Source organism: Macaca thibetana, chromosome 3 (assembly GCF_024542745.1).
Source record: "Macaca thibetana thibetana isolate TM-01 chromosome 3, ASM2454274v1, whole genome shotgun sequence".
In the NCBI taxonomy this organism is placed as follows: domain Eukaryota; kingdom Metazoa; phylum Chordata; class Mammalia; order Primates; family Cercopithecidae; genus Macaca; species Macaca thibetana.
This window is the reverse complement of record NC_065580.1, coordinates 2,509,527-2,535,214: the sequence shown is the minus strand read 5'-3', so window position 1 is coordinate 2,535,214 and position 25,688 is coordinate 2,509,527. Positions and strand designations below refer to the sequence as shown.

At 38.7% G+C, this 25,688-nt stretch overlaps 1 protein-coding gene across 4 annotated transcripts in view; it reads right to left on the bottom strand.

The window, feature by feature from the left end:
* Positions 1-25,688, bottom strand: part of LMBR1 (limb development membrane protein 1) — a 211,306-nt gene that overhangs the window by 115,088 nt on the left and 70,530 nt on the right. For 3 of the 4 annotated variants that reach the window (XM_050785718.1, XM_050785721.1, XM_050785719.1), the window contains one exon: positions 10,598-10,701. In XM_050785718.1, the coding sequence (XP_050641675.1) occupies positions 10,598-10,701 (104 nt within the window). Of the gene's footprint in view, positions 1-10,597; positions 10,702-25,688 lie in introns of those variants that run through there. The other variant, XM_050785720.1, reaches the window with a different exon arrangement.

Sequence of the window (25,688 nt, the reverse complement as noted above, 5' to 3'; positions counted from 1 at the left end):
TAGATGGGAGGCAGGGAGGGAGGGAGGCAGGGAGGGAAGGAGGGAGGCTGCGAAGGAGGGAGAGAAGGAGGGACGCCAGGAGGGAAGGAAGGAAGGAGGGAGGGAGGGGAGGGAAAAAAGAAGAAAAAGGTTAGCAGTGATGCCCAGTGCTACAAGCTTATAGTCAAAAAGCTCAAAAATACGTCTAATTAGAGGTAAGAATTTAATGTGAAGAAATAATAGGTAAGGGTAACATTATTGTATAAATTGTTCTAGAATAACTGAATAGTAATACAGAGAGAAAATAACTTAGATTTTTTCTTTTTAACCACCTCACAAAATTAGCTACAGATAGATGAAAATATTAGATCTTTGCAAAACTCAAGGACAAAGTAGCCAAAATAGAATGGACTACATTATTCACCCCAGCTTTGAAGGAATGATAACACTTGAAGAGCAAAACCAACTATCAAATTACTAAGAAAGAGTTTAGTTTAAGTGTAAATATGTAGAAAAGCTAGCAGAAAACAAAATCAGGTTTTGTTTAGGCCTGCTTATATAATGTTTGTTATCAAGTCCTGAGTTTTCTCACACAATTAAAGAAAACTAGACAGCATGTGACATGGTTAAATAGGACCAAGTCAAATGTATATATTATGAATCTTAAATTATAATAAATCAACTTTCTAAAATGAGCCTTAATTATATCTTTATATATACCCCCTGCTAATCAAAATTTATGATATATATAGTTTATTAAAATGATTAAATTATGCATAACATTTTTAATCAACTTTAATGCCATTTTCTTGGCTTAGGATTTTCCAACAATACAGGTATCTATAGTAATATAGAGCCGCAAACTCTTGGGAAGTCAACGCCTACGGATGAGCTCGCAGAGAAGACTTTCTTCTGCCCAGAGCTAAGGCTGACAGTCATCCTCTGCCAATGGGCAAGGTGTGTGCACGCTTTAAAATCCGCCCTTTGCCTGAGCACTTCTTACTGGGCCTCAGTTCTGACTCCTGGTCTCTGTGTGCCTCTAACCTCATTTTTTCCAAACTAAAGGTCCCACGTTACTTGGTGACCACCCTCCCTCCCCTGCTGAGGAAACTATGGCCTGGCTTATTCACTTACTCTTGGGGTTTTGTTGTTCCTGTTTGTTGTTCTTCAAATACTCAGAGATTTTTCTGGCTTTCTTGAGAACTTATCTATGTACTTAATATTAATAAGACAGGCTGCTTGTTATATAGTTATATTTTTGACAAGGTCCTATTTAAACAATAGGATGTGCTGTTTAACTTCCTTTAAACCAACTACGTTAAAAAAAAAAAAAAAAAAACTCATGAGGTGACAACAAACATTATATAATCAGGCTCAAATAAAGCCTGATGTAGAAAATACACAGACTAAAATTTCTCTTTGCATGACAACTTACAATATTTTTGAAACTGTAATCTGTTGAACTTCTAAAACCCTGATTTATTTTTTATAATTTTCATGTTATTTCTACATGTTGAAATAAGAAAACATTTCAAGGAGTTATTTCCCAATAACTGATAAATATTTCTCAGTAAGTAACATTCCATGTCTAAGTTGTCTATTTTCAATAAATAAAGTCAAAGTAGATATAACTGGATCTTTTTTTTCTTTTATTTTTTAGAGACGGAGTCTCGCTCTCTCTCCCAGGTTGGAGCGCAACAGCGCGATCTCAGCTCACTGCAACCTCCACCGCCCAGGTTCAAGTGATTCTCCTGCCTCAGCCTCCTGAGTAGCTGGGATTACAGATGCCTGCCACCACACCCGGCTAATTTTTGTATATTTAGTAGAGACAGTGTCCCACCATGTTGCCCACGCTGGTCTCAAACTGACCTCAGCTAATCCACCTGCCTTGGCCCCTGCGAAGTGCTGGGATTATAGGTGTGAGCCACCACACCTGGCCTCGTACTCCATTTTCTCTGTGTGGCATTAATTTTAAGGTTTTAGGGCCATCCTGATGTGCTATACAATAGTTTTCATAAGGCTGGGTACAGTAGCTCAAGCCTGTAATCCCAGCACTTTGGGAAGTCAAGGTGGGCGGACTGCTTGAGGCCAGGAGTTGGAGACCAGCCTGAGCAACAAAGCAAAACTCCATTTCTTTTTTTTTTTTTTTTTTTTTTTTTTTTTTTTTGAGACGGAGTCTCGCTGTGTCGCCCAGGCTGGAGTGCAGTGGCCGGATCTCAGCTCACTGCAAGCTCCGCCTCCCGGGTTCACGCCATTCTCCTGCCTCAGCCTCCCGAGTAGCTGGGACTACAGGCGCCGCCACCTCGCCCGGCTAGTTTTTTTGTATTTTTTTAGTAGAGAGGGGGTTTCACCGTGTTAGCCAGGATGGTCTCGATCTCCTGACCTCGTGATCCGCCCGTCTCGGCCTCCTAAAGTGCTGGGATTACAGGCTTGAGCCACCGCGCCCGGCCAAAACCCCATTTCTTAAAAAAAAAAAAAAAAAAAAATTGATCAGCCAAATACAGGATCTAGTGAAGATTAACGTGGACAGACCTTTACTATCTGTATTGTTACTAGTAGTATGCTCTTCATTACCTCGTATTTAAACATCGGTGTACCTTTTATTTATGATATTTAACCAATTATCCATTATAGGCATTAGTTAAGCAATCTGTGACTAGAAATTTTTTAAAATAGAAAACAGCTCAAAACCATGCCTACGGCTTGTCCGGTTCAGCTGAGTCAAGCACTGAAATCATGGGCATGCTCACCTGACCTCTATTAATACCTGGCGTACTCATCAAACCCCACATTCACAGGCTCTCAACATATCTTGTTTTAAAGAAAAAAATATAAAATACTCATAAATATAAAATATTTTTATTTTAAAAAATAAGAAATAGTATGAGGTATCTTTACAGAATGAAACTGCAGAAACCCTTCTGTAATTTCTAGGAGATCTGAGAATCATTTGGTATAAATTGGCTGGGTGCGGTGGCTCACGCCTGTAATCCCAGCACTTTGGGCGCCAAGGCAGGCAGATCACCTGAGGTCAGGAATTCGAGGGCAGCTTGGCCAAAATGGTGAAACCACATCTCTACTAAAAATACAAAAATTAGCCAGGTGTGGTGGCGGGTGTCTGTAATCCCAGCTACTTGGGAGGCTGAGACAGGAGAATCACTTGAACCCAGGAGAGGGAGGTGCAGTGAGCCAAGATCTTGCCATTGCACTCCAGCCTGGGCGACAGAGCGAGACTCCATCCCTAAAAATAAATAAATAAATAAATCTAGTATTATAAAACAACTTAAAACTTCTTCCTCTGTGCTACAAATAGAAGAAATGTTTTCCATAACACTGATCATTTCAATATACTGAATCCTAACTTTGTCTACCGTTAGTGTGTCCTCATTTTTTCAGTTTTTGCCTGCTGATCTTATTTTTAATCCCTAAAAGAAGATACAGTCACATATATATTTTTTAATGTTTCGGTTGCTTTAGAATTCAATCACTTCAGAACAATACAACCTTGTCTTTCTAGATGAGAATTTCCTTTCTTTAACGGAAAATGTGCAAATCAATAAATATTTAAGTCGTATCATGTTAGTGACTTACGTTTTAAAGAAAAGTAGATTTGTCACAGGCTAAAATATTACCTAATGTCAAACAATCTTACTGCCTTCGATGTGTACAAATACACAACTTCTATATTAAATGACAAATAAATGAACTGTAAATTAATGTACCAAGGTTCAGCTATATATTGGCAAACATTTCATAGATCAAAGATTAACATTGTGACCTGCTGAATAAATGATTTTATAGATGAATAAATATGAGCTTAAGGGCCAAATAAATCTAAGATTGTAACAATTCAACCTCTAGTCTCTCTGGTGAGCTCTTATCCTGCAGGTCTGTGGTAACCTAATGACTTAAGAAGCTCTCTAGTAGCACTAAATCCGACATTTAATTTTACTTTCAAATAAAGTTTATTCCAACCAAAGGTGGGTAGTTTTCTATTCCCCACAAAAACTTTTAGAAAAGATACTCTAATTAACAATGACTATTTCTATAAAACTGTTTCATGAGTATTGGAAGTATTACGACCAGTTTAATTTAAAGTATAATTACTTTAAAATCTGTACTTGGTGACTTTCTATTTCCTCTCTGCCAAAGCTTTTCTTCATTTAACAGAGGCCTAAACTATCAAACATTATGGGACATTAGTTAGTAATTTAATCATCATATAAAAGGGTTTGAAGTTTAGTTATCTATTAAACATAATACCTATTTTTTACAAGCTATACAGTTCTAAAACAGAGCCTATTTCAAAAAAAAATAAAAGCTGAATATGTCAGTACCAATGTAATTTCTCATGTCACTTTGCTGTTAGATATAAAAAGTAATCCTACACAAGTTTTCCTGATGTTTCATCATCAGCTTCAACGTAGTTGGTACATTTAAGCACCTAATAATAACTGCTACTTAAAATGTGTCTTGGGTACTTTACCAACCTTTTAGGTGAGGCTACTAAATCCCTCAGCAACCCTGGTAGACAGACACTGTTAGACTCATTTTATAAATGTGGACACAATGAAATATGCCCTAAGTTACAGTCAGTAAGAAGAGTGAAGATTGAAGTCCAGGTATTCTGAATTCCAAAGTTCGTATTTTTTGCCACTGTTATGCAAAAAAGAGATAATCTAGCCTTTAAATACAGAAATTTATCATTTTGTGATAATGAGAGGCAAAGATGAACGTACAATGTAAGGGTTCAATTCAAAGTATACCATCACAATGTATATGGAAACTGAGTGATGTCTTTAAAAAACCTGTTACTTAACAGTAACAGACACTATAATTAAAGCCATAACTTAGTGCCCTGCTAGATCCAATTGTATTAAGAACAGTGACAAAATTAATGTCATTTCCTGAACTAAATGATTTTCAATTCAAAATTTTTATAAACGCAAACGATTTTTAAATGAAAATAAATGTATTTACTCCTTTCCTCAAAATAACACTTTCCTATTTCTTTCTGAGTTCCCATATGCCCAGATTTGATGTTTCAAATGCTCACTTTACATGGTTTAACCACACCTTTACAGTAGAACAATTCCAACAGGAAGCTTAAGTATCACAGCATTATCAAAAGAGAGTATTTTCAAAGGAATCATTCTGATCCACAACCATTTCTAAGGTAAAAACTAGTGCTCTCAATTGGGGGATGGTAGAGGATTTCTATTAATAAATTGCTCTATGATTTCTTTTCTTGAAGGTGTTGGGAAAATCAAATTAACACATAACAATAGTTAGTGAGATATGGCTTCATTTTCTGTAATAAACACTAAGATCAAAACATGACCCAAGTTAAATTTCCTTGCAGGGTTCCCAGCAGGGGCTTCCCTTTTGTCTGTGATTTCCTCTCACCCACCAGAACCAGGCCAAATATGCGCATGTGCCACTAACACTAAGCAGCACTTCCTTAATCACTCATTTCCAACAATTTATGGATCATCAGTGGCAAAAAACGAGCAAAAATAATGAAAGAATGCAATGAAAGCTCATGGAGACAGAGGCTGGACTTCCTACTCACTCTGTGTCTCTTTAGGATGGAGGCCTGATACAAATTAGCCACTGGGGGGAAAAAGTCATCTGGTCATAAAATACAGTACAAGGTCACTTTTATGTAAGTTTGCCAAAAGGGACATAAACCAGGACAATTTCAAACTGTGACACAGGATAGAAACATATTAAAAAAATCTTTGTTCCTCCTCTATTGTGCTGTCATGTTGCTCAGCTTTATAGACATTCCAAGCACCAGCACAGAACTCTTCGCTTCCACCTGGTCAGTCTAATTAATTAAGAAAGGAAGTTACCTAAAATTTTGTACTTTTTGCTTTTATTATCAAGCACTTTGTTTGAAGTTACAGGAGTTAACCTCTTAATCCTACAGACCGTGTGCTATGCTCTGGCCATTCGGGGATGTCTGGATGGTTTGGATAATTGGTCAGGATGTTGCTTATGTTACATTTTATGCTATGACTTCAAATCAAAGATAGGCATTAAAGTGAAGTACGACAGAAATTTACTCCCAGGAAAATCTTGGGTTTATGAATTAATCTGTCATAAAATTTACGTAACAATCCTATGGAGATATTTTCTCCCACTTTCATTAAGTCATTGAATTTTTTTTCCTCCTAACATTTTAATTCAAAATAAGATGCTAAGATATAATGTGAAACAAATATATTCCTAACTACCATTTAAACACTGGCCAGAGGTTATACCTCGAAGAGTTCATTACAAAATCAGAAAGTATCTCTGATATTAATACAGACAACCTGGAGGTCTTTTCTGGAGTGGAGGAGGGAGACAAATCATACAGTCAAACTGAGGTATGCTAAGTACAGCAGTAATGTCTGCCCTAAGATGTTCCCTGAGCCCTAAGATCCACATACTGCAGAAAAAGTAGGTTTACTACAAAACAAAACAAAAATCACCAAACGGAACCTTTTCATCAGAGTTGAAAAATTAAGATGTAAACAGAATCACTTTCAAATACCTATGAACATACCTAAAGCTCAATACAATACACATAGGTGACAGCAAAATAATCTACATTTGGTAAACATTTAACTGCTAACAATAAATCTAAATTCCAAGATAAAAGTTAGCTGCTTACTAAAAAAAAGTTTTACTTTATCAAAACCATTTCTACCCTTTTACACTTGAGAATTATAAAGTAAGGGAATAGCAAGGAGATGGTCCTAATAAAATAGAAACACACACCGCCACCACCGTAAGAAGAGAGAAGCAAAACTATTTAAGGCCCTTAAAAGGGCATAGTCAACCCCCCAGGCCTAATATGTCCTGTTTGAATTAACATAGTGGTTTAATTAAAAACTAAGCAGAGAATTCTGCTTAATTTGATTTTCAATTCAAGCTCTGCATCCGCCCATGGCCAGTGGCCAATTTCCGCATCTCGGCACAATATGCAAGAAGCTGTTTGAACATCGATTGCCCAGGGGAATCCACGGGAGTAGAGTGGGGCCATATGCCATTTAGGGATACACCAGACTTAGACACAGTAAAACAGCACCAGGAGGGTGGCCACAGGAAAAAAAAGGAAATTTTACTTAACCATATTACAAGTTTGTCATTGCTCAAATTAGTGTGCTGAATCTACCAATTACAAAGGTTTCTAGCCTCTCTTCAGGATCACTTCAGAAACTACATGCGTCAAATGTAATCGATGAGCAAGCAGTTTTAAAGGAATATACATAAATATACATACTTATTAGCCAAATATGTTAAACATTTGAATGACTGTGATCAATCATATTAATTTCAATAAAGCAGCAAAGTTAATTCTAGTAAGTACTGTGTAAAGAACCATATATCTTAAAAAATGTCATTTAGAACTTACACAGGTAATTAACAAATGATTCTAGACTACAGAAATATACAACATGAACGGGCTCAAATGTATACTTAACACATTTAGACTTAACGACACAATATTAATAACCTTTCCAACTTTCATGTGATTGATTTTAAAACTGAAAAATATGAATATTTTAAAATGACATGCCTTGATTAGCTTAATTTTAAAACTTTCTAAACGTTTCTACTAGGATCTAGAACACATCTTATCTTCAAACAACTTTGTTTCAAAGTATGCTAGCTGTAATGCTCAAGCTGTTATTCTACTTCAGTACATGCCATTTCAAAACGGGAAACGTATTTTAAAACTACCTGAGATAATAATTTGTGAGTAATAAAAGATGACTGTACTATATTCAGTTGCTTGCTTTCTGAGGCCCATATTTTATGGAATACTTAGTGATAATAAGTATTCTAGCATACTTATTAGTGATTAGTGATATTTTACAGAATACTTATTAGTCAAATGCATTTAAAGACTACCTCGAAGATAAAGGTAATTTAATAATAGCTAACATTTACTAAGTGAAGTCCTGGGCTATGTGCATTACATAAATAATCACATCTCATTTAATCACCAAAATAAGACAATAAAGTAAATATCATTATTACACCCGTTTTTACAGAAAGCAACCCTGCGGTTTAGATGAAATCACCTGCCCAGGCAGTCTGACTGATGCCAAATTTTCTCAGGGTTGTAGCTTCACCATCTTCCGCTGGTCTCTCTTCCTCAATACAGTCAGACTCTCCAACTTTAAAATGATTCTTCCTCCCCTACCTTCAAGCAACAATTCCATCTCCCTCCTTCCTTTAATGGCATTAACCACCAAATTCTTTAATTTGGTTTTCTGTAGCACCTATTACAACTTCCCAAGTCGGACGAATGGCAGTTATCCAGTGCTCCACCTCATTGCTCTCTTTTTAAGTCTTCTGCTGTGTTTGGGAATTAATTGGATTCGTAGTTGCCTGTATCCTACAGTCATTCAATATTTCTGTCCCATTTGAGGTCATGAAACACAGCTGGTGACTCTCAAGTGATTTTTAGGCAACTAACATGGTCAAAGATGTGCTAAGAAAAGAATATTAATCATGTATAAAAAGACTAAATTTTTTTTTTAAATAAAGGAAATAAGTGCTGTACAATCGTAGGTGTGAAATATCTCTAATTACCTTCTAGGATCCCTCCTCGCTGATTCTCCCTTTGACCTTAAGTCTATAAGGGGGAACAGGAGAAAAGTGACATGTCACTGGAATTTTTTGTCATTTTTTCTTTTTTAATTCTGGAGATTGTTGCTAATTCTTCAAACAGATTTAGCCAAGTCCCTTTCCTAATTGGTTAATTCACAAGAAGGGAAGAAAATAACTTGGAGGCAAAGAGTTTGTCCATATTATACCCTGTTATCGTAAATAACAATCTATTCAACTAGATTTTTATAAAAGTATAAATTAGGTAGATAGATACTGCTTATAATGTCAAATATGAAAACATAGTTCACACCGAGCTTTATCATTTGCTTTTTGTATGTGGGACTATTACACAAGAGGTGGTGTCAGGAAGAGGGGAAGAACTTGGCTTATGGAAAGCAAACATCGGCAGGCAACGTCACAGAGTCAGGTGCAGGACTGATTTGGCGCCGTGATCTACAGAACAGTGTTCTGCACCGTGTGGGGCATGTACTCCTTTGTACTCCTTTCCTTTGTGATCTGCACAAAGTCTAAAATGCATATTTATCTCTAAATATACTCAAATGGTAGGTGAAAAAAATTTTCAAAAATCCTATTCTGGCTTCTCTGTTGCCTACATCATAAAACTCAAATGACCAGACAGAGGACTCCAGGCCTCCAGAATTCAACCCTGGCAAGCGGCTTGTGCACCCTCATCTCTCACCATTCTCCAGTATCTAAGTACCGGTTATTCCCTCCATTCTGTCAGAGCTCTGGGCCTTTGCTCAAGCCTGGAATGCCACACTCTAGTAAACCTCTGCTCATCCTTCAAGTACCAGCTCAAGTCCAGGTTGACTTCCCCTGTGAAGCCTGGTCAATTCCCCAGGAAAATCAAGATATCCGTTCCTTTCAGGGTTTCCCATAGGACTTCATTATATAAAAGGGCTTCAAACTGCATCTTATTTGTTTGCATCTGTCATTTCTCCCACTGTCTGACCCTTGAAGGCAGGAGCCCCATCTTTTCATCTGTGTCCCCAGCAAGCTCCTATAAATAGCATAATAACTGCTACTTAAGGAACTGGTTAATAAAACTCTGAATTCTCGATGAAATTCATTCTCTGTTGAATGAATGAATATCCATCAAAAGTTATGGTTCCAAAATTCTACAGAAATTGCCTTCTCAAGAGTCTACGATGACCTCCTTTCTTCTTGTTGTTCATTCTTGGTTTCTGTTTGTTTCTGAGACAGGCTGGAGTGCAGTGACGTGATCACAGCTCACACCACAGCTTCAACCTGCAGGCTCAAGCAATCCTCCCACCTTAGCCTCCCGAGGAGCTGGGACCACAGGTACCCATCACCACACCCAGTTAATTTTTTTATTTTTAGTACAGACAGGGTCGCACTATGTTGCCCCAACTGGTCTCGAAGTACTGGCCTCAAGCGACCCTCCTGCCTCAGCCTCCCAAAGTGCTGGGATTATAGGTGTGAGCCACTGCACCCAGACATTGACTAAATTTTAATTGCCAGTCTTAAGAATACATCATGATTTTTTAAATTCCAGTATATAAAAGCCAGTTTTCTTAATGTCAGGTTTGACTGCCAGAGTCGTTCCCTCTGATCCTTGTACATTTACTAAATGTGAAATCAGCTGTCAGTTTTCAGCTGCAGACTGTTAACGTATGGAATAACAGATAGACAACAGAAAGGGGAGCCCATGGAAATAACACTTTACTGTCACCTAAATAAGATACCCTAAGGAAAGAATAAAAGCTATTACATCAGGTTTGTCCGTTACACTAAATGGACGCATACCGTAAAAGTACTCCCAGGTCTAAAAGACGCCTCTCGTGGACACGCACCATAATTCATTATGCAGAATCGCTGTTACTGTTAACACCATGTTGTTAATATTATTATTCATTTAACTTCGTATATTCCATTTAAATAATTTAAGTCTGCTTTTTCTAGTTCAACGTGAATGATATTTAATTCCTCACTTAACCAATTTAATTCCAATACTAGATTCACTTACCTTTTTCAGGCCAGCAAAGCCTTCTGATTCCAGAAAGAAAAAGGCAAAGGGCATCAATACAAATAAACAAAGGTTGGAAAAAAGGGAAGCAAGATTCCACAAACCTATAAAAAGAGTAACAAGAAAAGAAGAAAAACAGGTTAGATACTGAAATTGTGGTATTAATCAAGATCTATACTTTTAAATAGTAAAAACAAACAAAAAGTAACAAATGATCTAAACTTAGAAATCATAAAATAAATATAGTATGTATATATTTAAATTTTTTTTAACATCGTAATTTGTACCTATTGGGAAAAGTCAGTATAGAAACTAATGTTTTCTTCCATGCCGTAAAATAAATTCAGTAAAAATATGACGTGTGCAGAGATCCCAAGGCACAGCCTCTTTAGACATATAGGCACCGGAATATTTAAATTAGAGCCACTAGCATTTATTGAGCCCTTAATAAATGCCAGATACTCTACAGAACATTTTACATGCATAATCCCATTTAATTTAAGCCTCATAAAAACCCTAAAAATAATAATTAGCATTTATTGAGCCCTTATGTGCCAAGCACTATTCTAAGTGATTTACAGATATTATCCAAACTCATTTACTCGCCACAGCAATCCCACGAGGCAGGTAGCATTACTGCCCCAATATGACAGAAGAGGAGCAGGCTGTGCAACTTGCCACAGCTGTAGAGCCTGCAAGTGGCAAAGCTGACTCTTAATTCCTGGGATTTTAAAAAATCACTACATCACAGAAATTTTGGTAAACAATTCCAAGTGGGAAAGAAAAAGTCAGAGACTGGCAATCTCAAGTGACCTTTTCCTTGTTGGCACAAAATGGCAAGTAAAATAATAAGAACAGATTTAGTAAAAGACAGAGCCCTGTTAGGTATGTCATTGGGAGGGTATTTGCCCAACATGTCAGATCATAAAAAAATAAAATTTAAAACTGAGTTTCAAAATGATGGTGATAATCATTACAAAAGTTTATAAAATCAAGAGTCAAAGATAAAATTTATGTCAAGGATAAATTCAATGGACTGTTTGCAATTATAATTCAATGTTTTTGAAAGTAGCCAACTAATGCTTTTTCAGCACCTTTATTTCCAAGCAGTGCTAAAAGCACTGGAGATCCGGTGACGAACAAACACACACCTCTGCTCTCAGAGCTGCTCATCTGGAGATTCGCACGCAGAGACTACCTCTGAGCTGGCAGTGAGCACAGGGAGCAGAGCCGTCCCTAACTACTGCAGTTATGAATAAACATAAAGGCTTGTAACTGTCCTGATGCCCTTTGGAATAGCAGAGAGTATAAACAAACACATTAATTTAGCACTTAATATGGGTCAGCTGGGGAGACTCACTTCCTTTAGCAGACAAGGTAATATAATAAAATCAACTCACAGTTTCTTATTCAAAAATCTACATAAATTTAACATCACTTCCTTTAGTAGACAAGGTAATATAATAAAATCAACTCACAGTTTCTTATTCAAAAATCTACATAGATTTAACAAATTTACAATGTACATTTATCTTTGTAGAAAGTAAAATGTTTTATAAACAATATCTTAACATCTTTTAGTGGAAAAACTGCAATTTGAACTATTTAAAATTTTTAAAAATTTAAATAATTTTATACTTTCCAGTCTTTAAAAAAAAAGCCAAACATTCTGTTTTCTTTATTCAAAAAGAGTATAATTAGAGTCAATTCTTTTATTGTGCTAATTACTGGAAGAACATATAGAATGATGGCTGCATGCGCACAATTGAGTTCCAGGCAGACCTGGGTTCACATCCTGCTGCACGTCTATGTGACAACTTTGCTAAATCACAGGTTCTTCATCTATAAAATACGGCTAATGACGGGTCTATAGACATTGGTAAGTATTAAATGATGCACGTACAACAACTGGCACAATGCCTGTCATAAAATAAGCATTTAATGAATTTTTGCTTTTATTAAGTTACAGCACCAGAGGCTACTAGTTACAGTGCTATCAGCTCCCACACCAAACCACCGTCCTTCCCGAGACTCCAGATCAGCTCCCACACCAAACCACCGTCCTTCCTTCTTCCCACACCCTGAGACTCCAGGCTCACTTGCTAGTTTTCCCTTTCATCTTCTTTCTACCAGGTGTATCGGCTCCTGGTTTTACTAGAAATGAGCATGTGTCCAGCAACAATCTCTCCCGCCCCCAACAGCTTATGGGTAAAGGTATACGCAACTTTTAAAAATTGTGTCTAAATAAATAGACCTGGATCAAAGCTGTAACTTCCAGGTCCAATTCATAACCTAAAGTGCATGGTCTTTGGCCTCTCTTTGCCTGCTCACAGCATTTTCTCTTCTTTACGGTTTCCAAGTAAGTTACTTTCAGATATATGAGGTATAACAATAATTAGTATTATGTAAATTACATAATTATTATTCTTTAGTAGGCTAGAGAACCATGGCTGTTAATCTATTGCTTTATTTAGGCATGGTGAAAGAAAGACATGACCATTTCAAATCATTTGTGTTATAAAAGATAAAGGTCAGTGTGTCAAGAATCATACTCATTTTACACAACATAGTTTTATTCCAATTAAATATCTCACAGTCTTTTAAAAAAAAAAACATTTTTAAAAGTTATCTACTGGCCAGGTGTGGTGGCTCACACCTGTAATCCCAGCACTTTGGGAGGCCAAGGCGGGAAGATTATGAGGTCAGGAGTTTGAGACCAGCCTGGCCAGCATGGTGAAACCCCGTCCCTACTAAAAATAAAAAATAAATAAATAAATAAATTAGCTGGGCATGGTGGCACGCGCCTGTAGTCCCAGCTACTCAGGAGGCTGAGGCAGGAGAATTGCTTGAACCCAGCAGGCGGAGGTTGCAGTGAGCCGAGATTGCGCCACTGCACTCCAGCCTGGGCAACAGAGCGAGACTGTCTCAAAAAAAAAAAAAAAAGTTATCTACTACAGGTACACCTAGCTAAAACCGATTGCATGTTGCTTTACCGTGCTTTGCAGATACTGCGTGAAGGTTTGTGGCAATCCTGTGGTGAACAAGTCTATCAGTGCCATTTTCCCAATACCAGATGCTCACTTCATTTCTCGTGTCATATTTTGGTAATTTTTGCAATATTTCAAACTTTTTCATTATTATTACATTTGTTATGATCTGTGATCAGTGATCTTTGATGTTACTATGTTAATTGTTTGGGGGCACTGCAAACTGTGCCCATAGAAGACGCAAAACTTAATCAATAAATGTTGTGTGTGTGTTGACTGCTCCCCCGATGGGCTGTTCCCTCATCTCTCTCCTTCTCCTAGGGCCTCCCCATTCCCTGAGACACAATGATATTGAAACTAGTCCATGTAATTATCCTACAATGTCCCCTAAGTGTTCAAATGAAAGGAAGAGTCGCACATCTCTCACTTTCAATCAAAAGCTAGAAGCTTAGTGAGGAAGGCATGTCAAAAAACAAGACAGGCTGAAAGCTAGCCCTCTTGTTCCAGTTAGCCAAGTTGTGAAAGCAAAGGAAAAGTTCTTAAAGGAAATTAAAGTGCTACTCCAGTGAACACACAAATGACAAGAAAGCAAAACAGCCTTACTGCGGATATGGAGAAAGGTTTTGTGCTCTGGATAGATCACACCAGCCACAACATTCCCTAAAGCCACAGGCTGAGCAAGGCTGTAACTCTTCACATCTACAAAGGCTGAGGGAGGTGAGGAAGCTCCAAAAGAAAAGTTTGAAGCTACCGGAGGTTGGGTCATGAGGTTTAAGGAAAGAAGCCATCTCCATAACATAAAAGTGCTAGGTGAAGCAGCAAGTGCTAATGGAGAAGCTGCAGCAAGTTCTCCAGAAGGTCTGGCTAAGACCATCAATGAAAGTGGCCGCATGAAACAACAGATTTTCAAGGTAGACAAAAGCAGTCTTACAACAGAAGAAGATGCCATCTAGGACTTACATAGCCAGAAAGAAGTTCAATGTCTGGCTTCAAAGCTTCAATCAACAGGCTGACTCACTTGTTAGGGGCGAATACAGAAGGTGACCTGAAGTTGAAGCTGGTGCTCAGTCACCATTCCAAAAATCCTAAAACCCTAAGAATTACCCTAAGCCCGCTCTGCCTGTGCTCTATAAACAAGAACAACAAACCTGCCCAGATGGCAGCACATCTGTTTACAGCACGGTTTACTAAATAGTTTAAGCCTACTGTTAAGACTTGCTACTCAAAAAAAAAAAAAAAAAAAAGAAAGAAAAAGATTTTCAAAATAGTACTGCTCATTGACAATGCGCCTGCTGATGGAGACGAAAAAGCCCTGGTGGAGATGTTTAAGAAGATTAATATTTTCATGCCTTAACACAACATCCATTCTGCAGCCCACGGATCAAGTAGTAATTCTGACTTTCAAGTCATATTATTTAAGATACATTCTGTAAGGCTATACCTGCTACAGAGTCCTCTGATAGACTGTGCAAAGTAAACTGAAAACCTTCTGGAAAGGATGCACTATTCTAGATGCCATTAAGAATATTTGTGGGCTGGGCGCAGTGGCTCACGCCTGTAATCCTAGCACTTTGGGAGGCCGAGGCGGGTGGATCACGAGGTCAGGAGATCGAGACCATCCTGGCGAACACGGTGAAACCCCGTCTCTACTAAAAATACAAAAAAATTAGCCGGGCATGGTGGCGGGCGCCTGGAGTCCCAGCTGCTCGGGAGGCTGAGGCACAAGAATGGCGTGAGCCCAGGAGGTGGAGGTTGCAGTGAGCCGAGATCACGCCACTGCACTCCAGCCTGGGCGACAAAACGAGACTCCATCTCAAAAAAAAAAAAAAAAGAGTATTTGTGATTCATGGGAGGTCAAAATATCAACCTCACCTGGAGTTTGGAAGAACTGATGGGTTTGAGATGTCAGTGGAGAAAGTCTTTGCAGATGTGGTAAAAATAGCAAGAGGACTGGAATTAGAGGCGGATCCTGAAGATGTGACCGAATTGCTGCGATCTCATGATAAAACTTTAATGAATGAGGAGTTGTTTCTTAGGGATGAGCAAAGAAAGTGGTTTCTTGAGATGGAATCTACCCTGATGAAGATGCTGTGAACATTGCGGAAATGACAATAAAGGACTTAGAATATCATAAACTTAGTTGACAAAACAGGGACAGGGTTTGAGAGGATCGACTCCAATTTTGAGAGAACTTCTACTGTGAGTAAAACGCTGTCAAACAGCATCACACGCTACAGAGAAATCTTTTGTGAAAGGAAGAGTCGATCAATATGGCAAACTACACTGTTGTCTTATTGTAAGAAATTGCCATAGTCACGCAACCTTTAGCAAAACCAAGGCAAGACCTCCACCAGCAAAAAGATTACAAGTGACTGAAGGCTCAGATAATTGTTACCATTTTTTAGCAATAAAGGCATGTACACATATTGCTATTGCACACTTAATAAATGACATTATAGTGTAAGTATAATTTTTACATGCTCTGAGAAACCAAAAAAAATTGTGTGACTCACTTTATTGCCACATTCGCTTCATTACAGTACACTGGAACCAAACTTGCAGTATCTCCAAGGTATGCCTGTAATTGTTAGGTGTGTAACACAGCAGACATTGTTCTAGATACGTTAAGGTGCTATCTTTTTTTCTGAGACAGGGTCTCACTGTGTCGCCCAGGCTGCAGTGCAGTGGTGATCATAGCTCACTGTAGCCTTGACTTCCCAGGCTCAGGTGATCCTCCTGCCTCAGCCCACCAAGTAGTTGAGACTATAGGCGCATGCCACCATGCCAGGCTGATATTTGTATTTTTTGTAGAGATGAGGTTTCGCCATGTTGTCCGGTCTGGTCTCAAACTCCTGGGCTCAAGCGATCCACTCACCTCGGCCTCCCAAAGTGCTGGGATTACAGATGTGAGCCACCTTGCTCAGCCAGGTGCCACCTTAGTATTTTATGACAGGGAAGGTCCTCCATTTTACAAATGGACTTCAGGCTCAGAAACATGCCCTTGTCCCAGAGCAAGAAAAAACTCAGCTATTCCTTCTAATATGCTGTATTTTTAGGCAACATAAATTCCACCATTTCCTAAACTTCATTTTTTTAAGACAGTCTCACTCTGTTGCCCAAGCTGGAGTGCAATGGTGCAATCTCGGGTCACCGCAACCTCCGCCTCCTGGGTTCAAGCAATTCTCCTGCCTCAGCCTCCTGAGTAGCTGGGATAACAGGCACGCGCCACTGCGCCAGGCTAATTTTTGTATTTTTAGTGGAGACAGGGTCTCACCACGTTGGCCAGGCTGGTCTTGAACCCCTGACCTCAGGTGATCCACTCACCTCAGCCTTCCAAAGTGCTGGGATTACAGGCATGGGCCACCACGCCTGGCCCCTAAACTTCTTATATTCTTTAGAGATGCTTGCAAATGTATCGTTACAAATCTCTAGATCAAAGGTCCATGAGGCAAGAATATATTTCTCCTCCTCATTTTTTATTTCCCAATGCCTGCTACAGTGCTGAGTAATCAATACAAATGAGTTCCACAAACAAACAATATCACAATCCATACAGCTAAATGTTAACAGGAAAAGACCCTCTCAGGAAAAAGGTCACAGGCTGAACTAAAGAAGTCGTCTCAGATTATCCATTGTCAGCGCAAAATGAAAATTGTAACGTATACAAAAATAATATTAATTTTTAACAGCTTTACGGAGCTACATAACATAAACTACAAAGGGAGTATACCATTTGATAAGTTTTGTCATGAGAATGCACCAATGACACCATCACCACAATTAAGCTAATGAACATAAACACATCCATCACCTCCAAATTCTCATATCCGTTTATAATCCCTGCCTCCTGCAACTCCCCACCTCCCTCTGATTCCCAGTCAGCCACTGACTCTGCACTTTAGAATCTAAAGATGGATTTTCTAGAACATTATACAAATGGATTGTGTGATATATACTCCTGTTTTTGTCTGGCTCCTGTTATCTAGCACAACTATTTTCAGATTAGATTGAATTGCTATTGGATTGCATCCATTCACCTGCAAACAATCCATGTTGTTCCCAATTTGTAGATATTAAAAATAAAACAGTCATAAATGCTCATGTACAAGTCTGTGTGGATCTATGGGATCATTTCTTTTGGGAAATACATAGGTCATATGGTAGATAAATGTTTAACATTTTAAGAAACTGCCAAAATGTTTTCCAAAGTGATTGTATTTTACAGTCTCTCACCAGCAGAGATCAAGTTCATCCACATTTTCACTAAAAATACTATTTTAACCCTCCTGGCAGGTGCACAGTAATATATTATTGCTATTTTAATCTGCATTTATCTAACAAATAATGATGTGGACATCTGTTCATGAGCTTATTTGCCATCCATTTATGTCTTTTTTAGCTAAGTGTCTCTTCAAATCTGTTGCCCATTTTTTCATTCTTTTTTTTTTTAATTACTGAGTTTGGCCAGTTCTTTATATGCTCTGAATACAACTCCTTTATCAGGTATGTGATTTGTCGATATTTTCTCCCAGTCTGTAGACTCTCTTTATTCTCTGAAAAATATCTTTAAAAGAACAAAATTTATTAGAAGTCCAATTTATCAATTTTTTTCTTTTATGGATTGTGCTTTTGCTATCCTACCCAAGAAATTATGGCCCAGTTCAATGTCACAAAGACTTTCTCCTATGTTTTCTTCTACAAGTTTTATAGTTTTAGAATTTACATTAAGCGATGATCCCTTGAGTTACAATTTGCTAACAGTGCCAGGCATGGACCGAAGTTCATTTTTTGCCTCTAATTAAACAATTGTTCTAGCACCATTTGTTTAAAACAAAAAAATCATCTTCCCTCTAAATTCTCTTGGCACCTTTGTCAAAAATCAACTGACATTATATGTATGTATCTGTTCCTCGACAAGTCTATTCCGCTGATTTGATCTGTTTATCTTTAGGCTAGCACCAAACACTTCTTTTTTTTTTTGAGACAGAGTCTTGCTCCATCATCCAGGCTGGAGTGCAGGGGCACGTCTCGGCTCACTGCAACCTCACCTCCCAGGTTCAAGCGATCCTCTGCTTCAGTCTCCTGAGTAGCTGGGATTACAGACGCATGCCACCACACCCAGCTAATTTTTGTATTTTTAGTAGACACGGGACTTCACCATGTTGGACAGGCTGGTCTCGAATTTCTGACCTCAAGTGATCTGCCTGCCTCGGCCTCCCAAAGCGCTGGGATTACAGGCATGAGCCTCCATGCCCAGTCACACCACACAGTCTTGATTACTGTAGCTTTAAAATAAAATAGTCTTTAGGTTAGATGGTCAATCCTCTAACTTTGTTATCTTTCAAAGTTGTTTAGGCTATTCTAAATCCATAGAATTTGCATCTGAATTTTACATCAGCTTGTCAATTTCTACAAAGCATGCTGGAATCTTGACAGGCATGGTGTTGAATCTACAGATTAATTTGAGGAGAGCTGACCTCCTAATATTGCTGTTACAGACTGAATGCTTCTGTGCCCACCCCCAAATTCATAATGGAAACCCTAATCCTCAGTGATGGTCGTTAGAGACGGGAGCCTGTGCGGGGCAGTTAGGTCACAAGGGGGCAATCCTCATGATGGGATGGTGCCCATCTCTGGAGGAGACAGAAGAGAGTTTGCTTTCTCTCTCTCTGCTCTCAGCCACGCAAGGATGCGAGGAGACGACCATCCGTGAACCAGGAATAGGGTCCTCACCAAGACCCTAACCATGGGGGCAGTGGCACCCTGATATCGACTTTCAGCCTCCAGAACTGTAAAAAATATTTGTTTTGTAAGCCACCCAGTCTATGGTATTGTTAGAACAGCCCAAACTGAGAAAGACAAGTGTCTTCTAATCCATGAACACAGTATCTGCCTCCACTTACCGAGGTACTCTGTAATGTCTCTCAACAACGTCTTACTGTTTACAGTACTTAGGTCTCACGCATCCCTAAGTATTTCATAGTTTTGATGCTACTGCATAAGTGATATTGGGTTGTAAATTCAATTTCCAGTTATTAATTGCCAGTATATAGAAATACAATTGTTGTATCTTGATCTTCTATCCTGCAACCTTGAAAAATGTACTTACTGGTTCTGATAGCTTTTTTATAACAGATCCCATCAGAATTTCTGCATAGAAAATATCAACTGTGACATACGGTTTTACTTTTTCCTTTCCAACTTCAGTGACTTGTTTTTAAAAAAAAAAAAAACCCTCCAGAATGATGTTAAATAGAAGTGGTCAGAACAGATGTCCTTGCCTGGTTCCTGATCTCAGGGGGAAAGCACTCAGTCTTTCACCATTAAGTATGATGTTACCAGTGGGTTTTTTGTAGATGCTTTTTTTTTTTTTTTTTTTTTGAGACAGAGTCTCACTCTGTCTTCCAGGCTGGAGTGCAGTGGCACAATCTCTTGGCTTACTGCAACCTCCGCCTCCCAGGTTCAAGCGATTCTCCTGTCTCAACGTCCCGAGTAGCTGGGACAACAGGCACACACCACCACACCCAGCTAAGTTTTATATTTTCAGTAGGGACAGGGTTTCACCATATTGGCAGACTGTTCTCAGACTCCTGATCTCAGGTGATCCACCCACCTCAGCCTCCCAAAGTGCTGGGATTATGGGCATGAGCCACCATGCCCAGCCTGATGCATTTTATTAGGATGAGAACATCCCCTTTCAGGCCTACTTTGCTGAGAGATTTTACCAGAAATGGATAATGAATTTTGTCATATGCTTTTTCTGCATATATTGTTACGACCATAAGACTTTTTTTCTAGCATGTTAATAAAATCACATGGATTGGCTTTGCAAAAGTCATGATGTATTATCATTTTTATAGAGTGTTACATTTGATTTGCTAAAATTTTATTCAGAACTTAAGCATCTGTGTTCATGACATTGGCCTGCAGTTTTCAGTTTTCACGTATTGTCTGCCTGGTTTTGGTATCACGGTAATGCTGATCTCAATGAATTAGGAAATATTCCCACATCTCCAATTTTCTAGAGGAATCTGTGCAGAACTGCTATTATTTCTTCCTTAACTATATGACAGAACTGACAGCAAATCCTCTTGGCCTAAAGCTTTATTTGTGAGAATGTTTCTAACATTCCCAGAATATTTGAGACAGCTTTAATAGTTTTTGCCTGTTAAGGAAATTTGTCCATTTCTCTAAGTTGTTGAATTTGTTGGATAAAGGTGTTCATAATATGCCATTATTATCCTTTTAATCACTGTACAATGTGTAGTGATGTCACCTCTCTCATTCCTAATACTGGCAATTGGTCTCTTCTTTTTTGCTGATCAATCTGGTATTGTTTACCAATTTTAGTGTTCTTCTCGGTGATTTTTTCATTGATTTCTTCTCTCATGATTTTTAAAGGAAGATTTCCCTTCTTTGGGATCTATTCATTGAATCTGTGGAAATTGATGTGAGGCCTTTTTTCTATTGTAACACAGGTATTTCATGCTATAAATTGACCTTTAAAAACTTTTTAGACACATCCCACAAATATTAAAATGTTTTATTTTCATTTTCATTCAGTTCAAAGCACTTTCAAATTTCCCTTTTGATTATTCTTTGACCAATGAGTTATTGTAAAGTATGTTATCAATTACCAAATACTCGGGGATTTTCTAGATTGTTTCTAGGTAAGTTTTCTGCCACTTATTTAATTTCATTGTCCTTACAGAGCGTATCTTGTATGACTCAAAATCCTAAAATGTATTGAGATGTATTTTATGGCAAAGAATGTGATCTCTCCTGGTAAATGCCCCCATTGTACTGGAAAAGACACGCACTCTATTCTTGGGCGTTCCATACACGTTAATTAGGTCAAGTCAGTTGACAGTATTATTCAAATCTTCTATATCCTGATTTTTCTTCTATATGTTCTATCAATTATTGAAAGAGGGGTGTTGAAATAGCTGAATGTAACTGTGATTCTGACTATACTTTCTACCCGTTTTTGCTCCATGTACTTAATAGCTATGTCATTAGGCAGATGTATGCTGAGTATCATTGGCTCTTTGGGTGAACAAACCACTTCAATATTATGAAATGGTCTTCTTTATGACTGGTAATATTCTTTGCCCTTGTCTGATAATCATATAGCCACTCCAGCTTTGCTTTGATTAGAATCAGCATGGTATATCTTTTTTCTCCTATTGCCATTAACCTAGTTTTGTCCTTACAGTGGGTATCTTGTAAGCAGATATACTTCAGTCATTCTTTTATATTCAATTTGATAATCTGCCTTTTAGTTGTAGTGTTTAGAACATTACGTTTAAAGTGATTATTGACATAGTTAGGTTTAAATCTATCAACTTGCTTTCTGTTTTCTATTTGCCCCATGTGTTGTCTTCCCTTCTACATTCCCATAGATTAAGCATTTTTTTATGATTTTATTTTATTTCCTTTGTTTACTTATTCACTATATCTCTGTTGGGCTATTTCTGGTTTGTCTTTAGGTTTATCATATACACCTTTAACTCATCACAGTCTGCCTTCAGATGATTTTATAGGCTGCTCTGCCAATGCAGTAGCCATTCTTTTATTCCTTTACTTTCTTAATAAGCTTGCTGTCATTTAAAAAAAAAAAAGATAACACTTCATGTAGAGTATGAGAACTTCACAACAGTGTACTTCCATGGCTTTCCTCCTGTGTGTTATTGTTGTCACATAATTTACTTGTACATATATAATAAAATTCATAATACATTGTCACTATTCTTTAAACAGCCAATTATCTTTTCTAAACACATGATTTTTAAAAAGCTTCTCTATCTACCTATACACTGCCGCTTCTAGTGCTCTACATTTCATTTTGTAGAGTTAGGAAACGAGTTAAGACATATTCCCTCGGGTTTGTTTAGCTCACAGTTCCTAGATAGCTATCTCCTACCCACTTCCTACCGCATGAAGGACAACCTGTAACATTTTTTAATGTATAGCTCTGCTGATTACGAATTTTTATCTTTCGTGTATCTGACACTGTCACTATCCTGCCTTTGTTTGGAAAAATATTTTCACTGGGAATAGAACTAGACTGGCTGGGATTTTTCTGTTAGTATAATCCTCCCTCAGTGTCTGTGGGGGATTGGTTCCAGGACCTCCCATAGATACTAAAATCCACAGGCACTCAAGTCCCTTATATAAAATGGTGTGGTATTTGCATATAACCTATGAACATCCTGCTATATACTTTAAATCATCCATAGATCACTTATAATACCTAATACAGTGTAATTCTATGTAAATAATTATACTATATTGTTTGGGGAATAAGAAGAAAAAAGTTTGTACATGCTCACTATAAACACAACCATCTTTTTTTCCAATATTTGTGATCCATGGTTGGTTGAATCAACAGATCTAGAACCCATGGATCCAGAGGGCTGACAGTACTATACTGCTGCTACACGGTCACGCTGTCATCTGGCTTGCACTGCTTCCCACCAGAAACATGCTGTGATTCTTATTATTGCTCCTCTGTACTTAACGTGTCTCTTTTTGTAGATGCATTTAAGATTTTCTCTTTATCACTGATTTTGAGTAATCAGATTATGTGTGTTGGTACAGTTTTCTTCATGTTTTCTGTACATAGAACTGGTTAAGCTTCTAAAATCAGAGGGTTTATAGTTCTCATCAATTTTTAAATTTTTCTGCCATTAACTTTTCAAATATTTTTTCTCAACTCCCCTCCTTTAGAAACACTAACTACATCACTGATGCCCTATGTGTTAGCCCACTTTGCATTGCCATCAAGGAATACCTGAGGCTGGGTAATTTACATATTTTTTTTAAAAAGGGGTTTATTTGGCTCACAGTTCTACAGGCTGTACAAGAAGCTCGGTGTCAACAGCTGCTCTGATGAGGGCCTCAAGCTGCTTCCATTCGTGGCAAAAGGCGAAGCGGAACTGGCATATGCAGAGATCACAGGACAAGAGGGGAAGCAATGGAGAGGGGGTGGTGCCAGGCTCTTACGAGAATAAAGAACTCATTCACTCACCTCCCAGGAAGGAATTCATCTATTCTTGGGGGATCTGCCCCACTGGCCCAAACACCTCCCACTAGATCCACCTCCAACATTGGGAATCACATTTCTCTCTCTTTTTTTGAGATAGTGTCTCACTCTGTCCTCCAGGCTGGAGTGAAGTGGCACAATCTCAGCTCACTGCAGCCTCCACCTCCCAGGTTGAAGTGATTCTCCTGCCTCAGCCTCCCGAGTAGCTGGGATTACAGGCACGCACCACCATGCCTGGCTAATTTTTGCATTTTTAGTAGAAACAGTGTTGCACCATGTTGGCCAGGCTGGTCTTAAACTCCTGACCTCATCTTAGGCCTCCCAAAGTGCTAGGATTACAGGTGTGAGCCACCATGCCTGGCCCTGGGAGTCAAATTCCAACATGAGGTATGGGGGAATAAACATCCCAACTACAGCACAATTGGCACTTTTCAGCCATTTTTCTCTCTGTGTTTCACTTTCACATAGTTTAATTGTTGTTTTCTTTTTTCTTTTTCTTTTTTTTTTTTTTTTTTTTTACATGGAGTGTTGCTCTGTCGCCCAGGCTGGAGTACAGTGGTGCGATCTTGGCTCACTACAACCTCCACCTCTCCCGGGTTCAAGTGATTCTCCTCCCTCAGGCTCCCGAGTAGCTGGGATTATAGGCACGCACCACCACGCCTGGCTAATTGTTGTATTTTTAGTAGAGACGAGGTTTCACCATATTGACCAGGTTGGTCTTGAACTCCTAACCTCAGGTGATCCACCCACCTCAGCCTCCCAAAGTGCCAGGATTACAGGCGTGAGACACAGTGCCCAGCCCCACTTTTGAATAGTTTTCTATTGCTATGTCCTCATATTCATTAACCTCTTCTGCAATGTCTAATCTGCTATTAATCTACTGTTTTATATACTTTCACATCACATGCTATAGTTTTCATCTCAAGAAGTTTGTTTTTTTACATCTTTTACATCTCAATACGTTTAACATTTCCTCTAAGTTTCTGGAACATATGGAATAGTCATAAGAATTGTTTTCCTGGCCAGATGCAGTGGCTCACACCTGTAATCCCAGCACTTTGGGAGGCTGAGGTGGGAGGATCACGAGGTCAAGAGATCGAAACCATCCTGGACAACATGGTGAAACCCCGTCTCTACTAAAAATACAAAAATTAGCTGGGCATGGTGGCAAGTGCCTGTAGTCCCAGCTACTCAGGAGGCTGAGGCAGGAGAACTGCTTGAACCCAGGAGGTGGAGGTTGCAGTGAGCCGAGATCGCACCATTGCACTCCAGCCTGGGTGACAGCGCCAGACTCCGTCTCAAAAAACAAGAATTGTTTTCATGTATTTGTCTACTAATTCTGACATCTCAGTTGCAGACTCAAGGTAGGCATAGTGGACAAGGTCCCCATGCCTTAATCCCCAGACTTCTGTGAGAATGTTGCATGGTGTACTGGTTTTCTGATAAAACAAAGCACCACAAACCAAACAGCTTCAGGCAACAGAAATCTACTCTCTTACAGCTGCAGGGACTAGAAGTCTGACATCAAGTTGTCAGCAGGACCATGCTCCTTCCAAAGGCTCCAGGAAGAATCCTTCCTACTCCCTGCAGGTGGCTACCTGCAATCTTTGGTATTCCTGGACTTGCTGATGCCCTTATTCCACTCTTGGCCTCTGTCTTCACACGGCTTTCTTCCCTGTGTGTCTATGTCTCTGCTTTATGTTTTTAGGGGGACACCAGTCTTTGGATTTGGGTCTTCACTAATCTAAGATGGCTTCATCTTCACTAATTATGTCTACGAAGACTGTTATTTCCAAATAAGTTCACATTCTGATGCTCTGAGTGAACCTGAATTTTGGAACACTATACGACTCACCTCAGTACACATGGCAAAAAGGACTTGGCAGATATAATTAAGGTTATGGACCTTAAAATAGGAAGACAGCAAGGCCATTGTGGATTATCCAGTGGCCATAATCTAATCACATGAGCCTTTCATGCGATTTTTAAATACATAGAGAGAGAGAGAGAGAGAGACAGAGAGAGAGAGAGAAAACACAAGAGTGCAGAACTTTCTCCA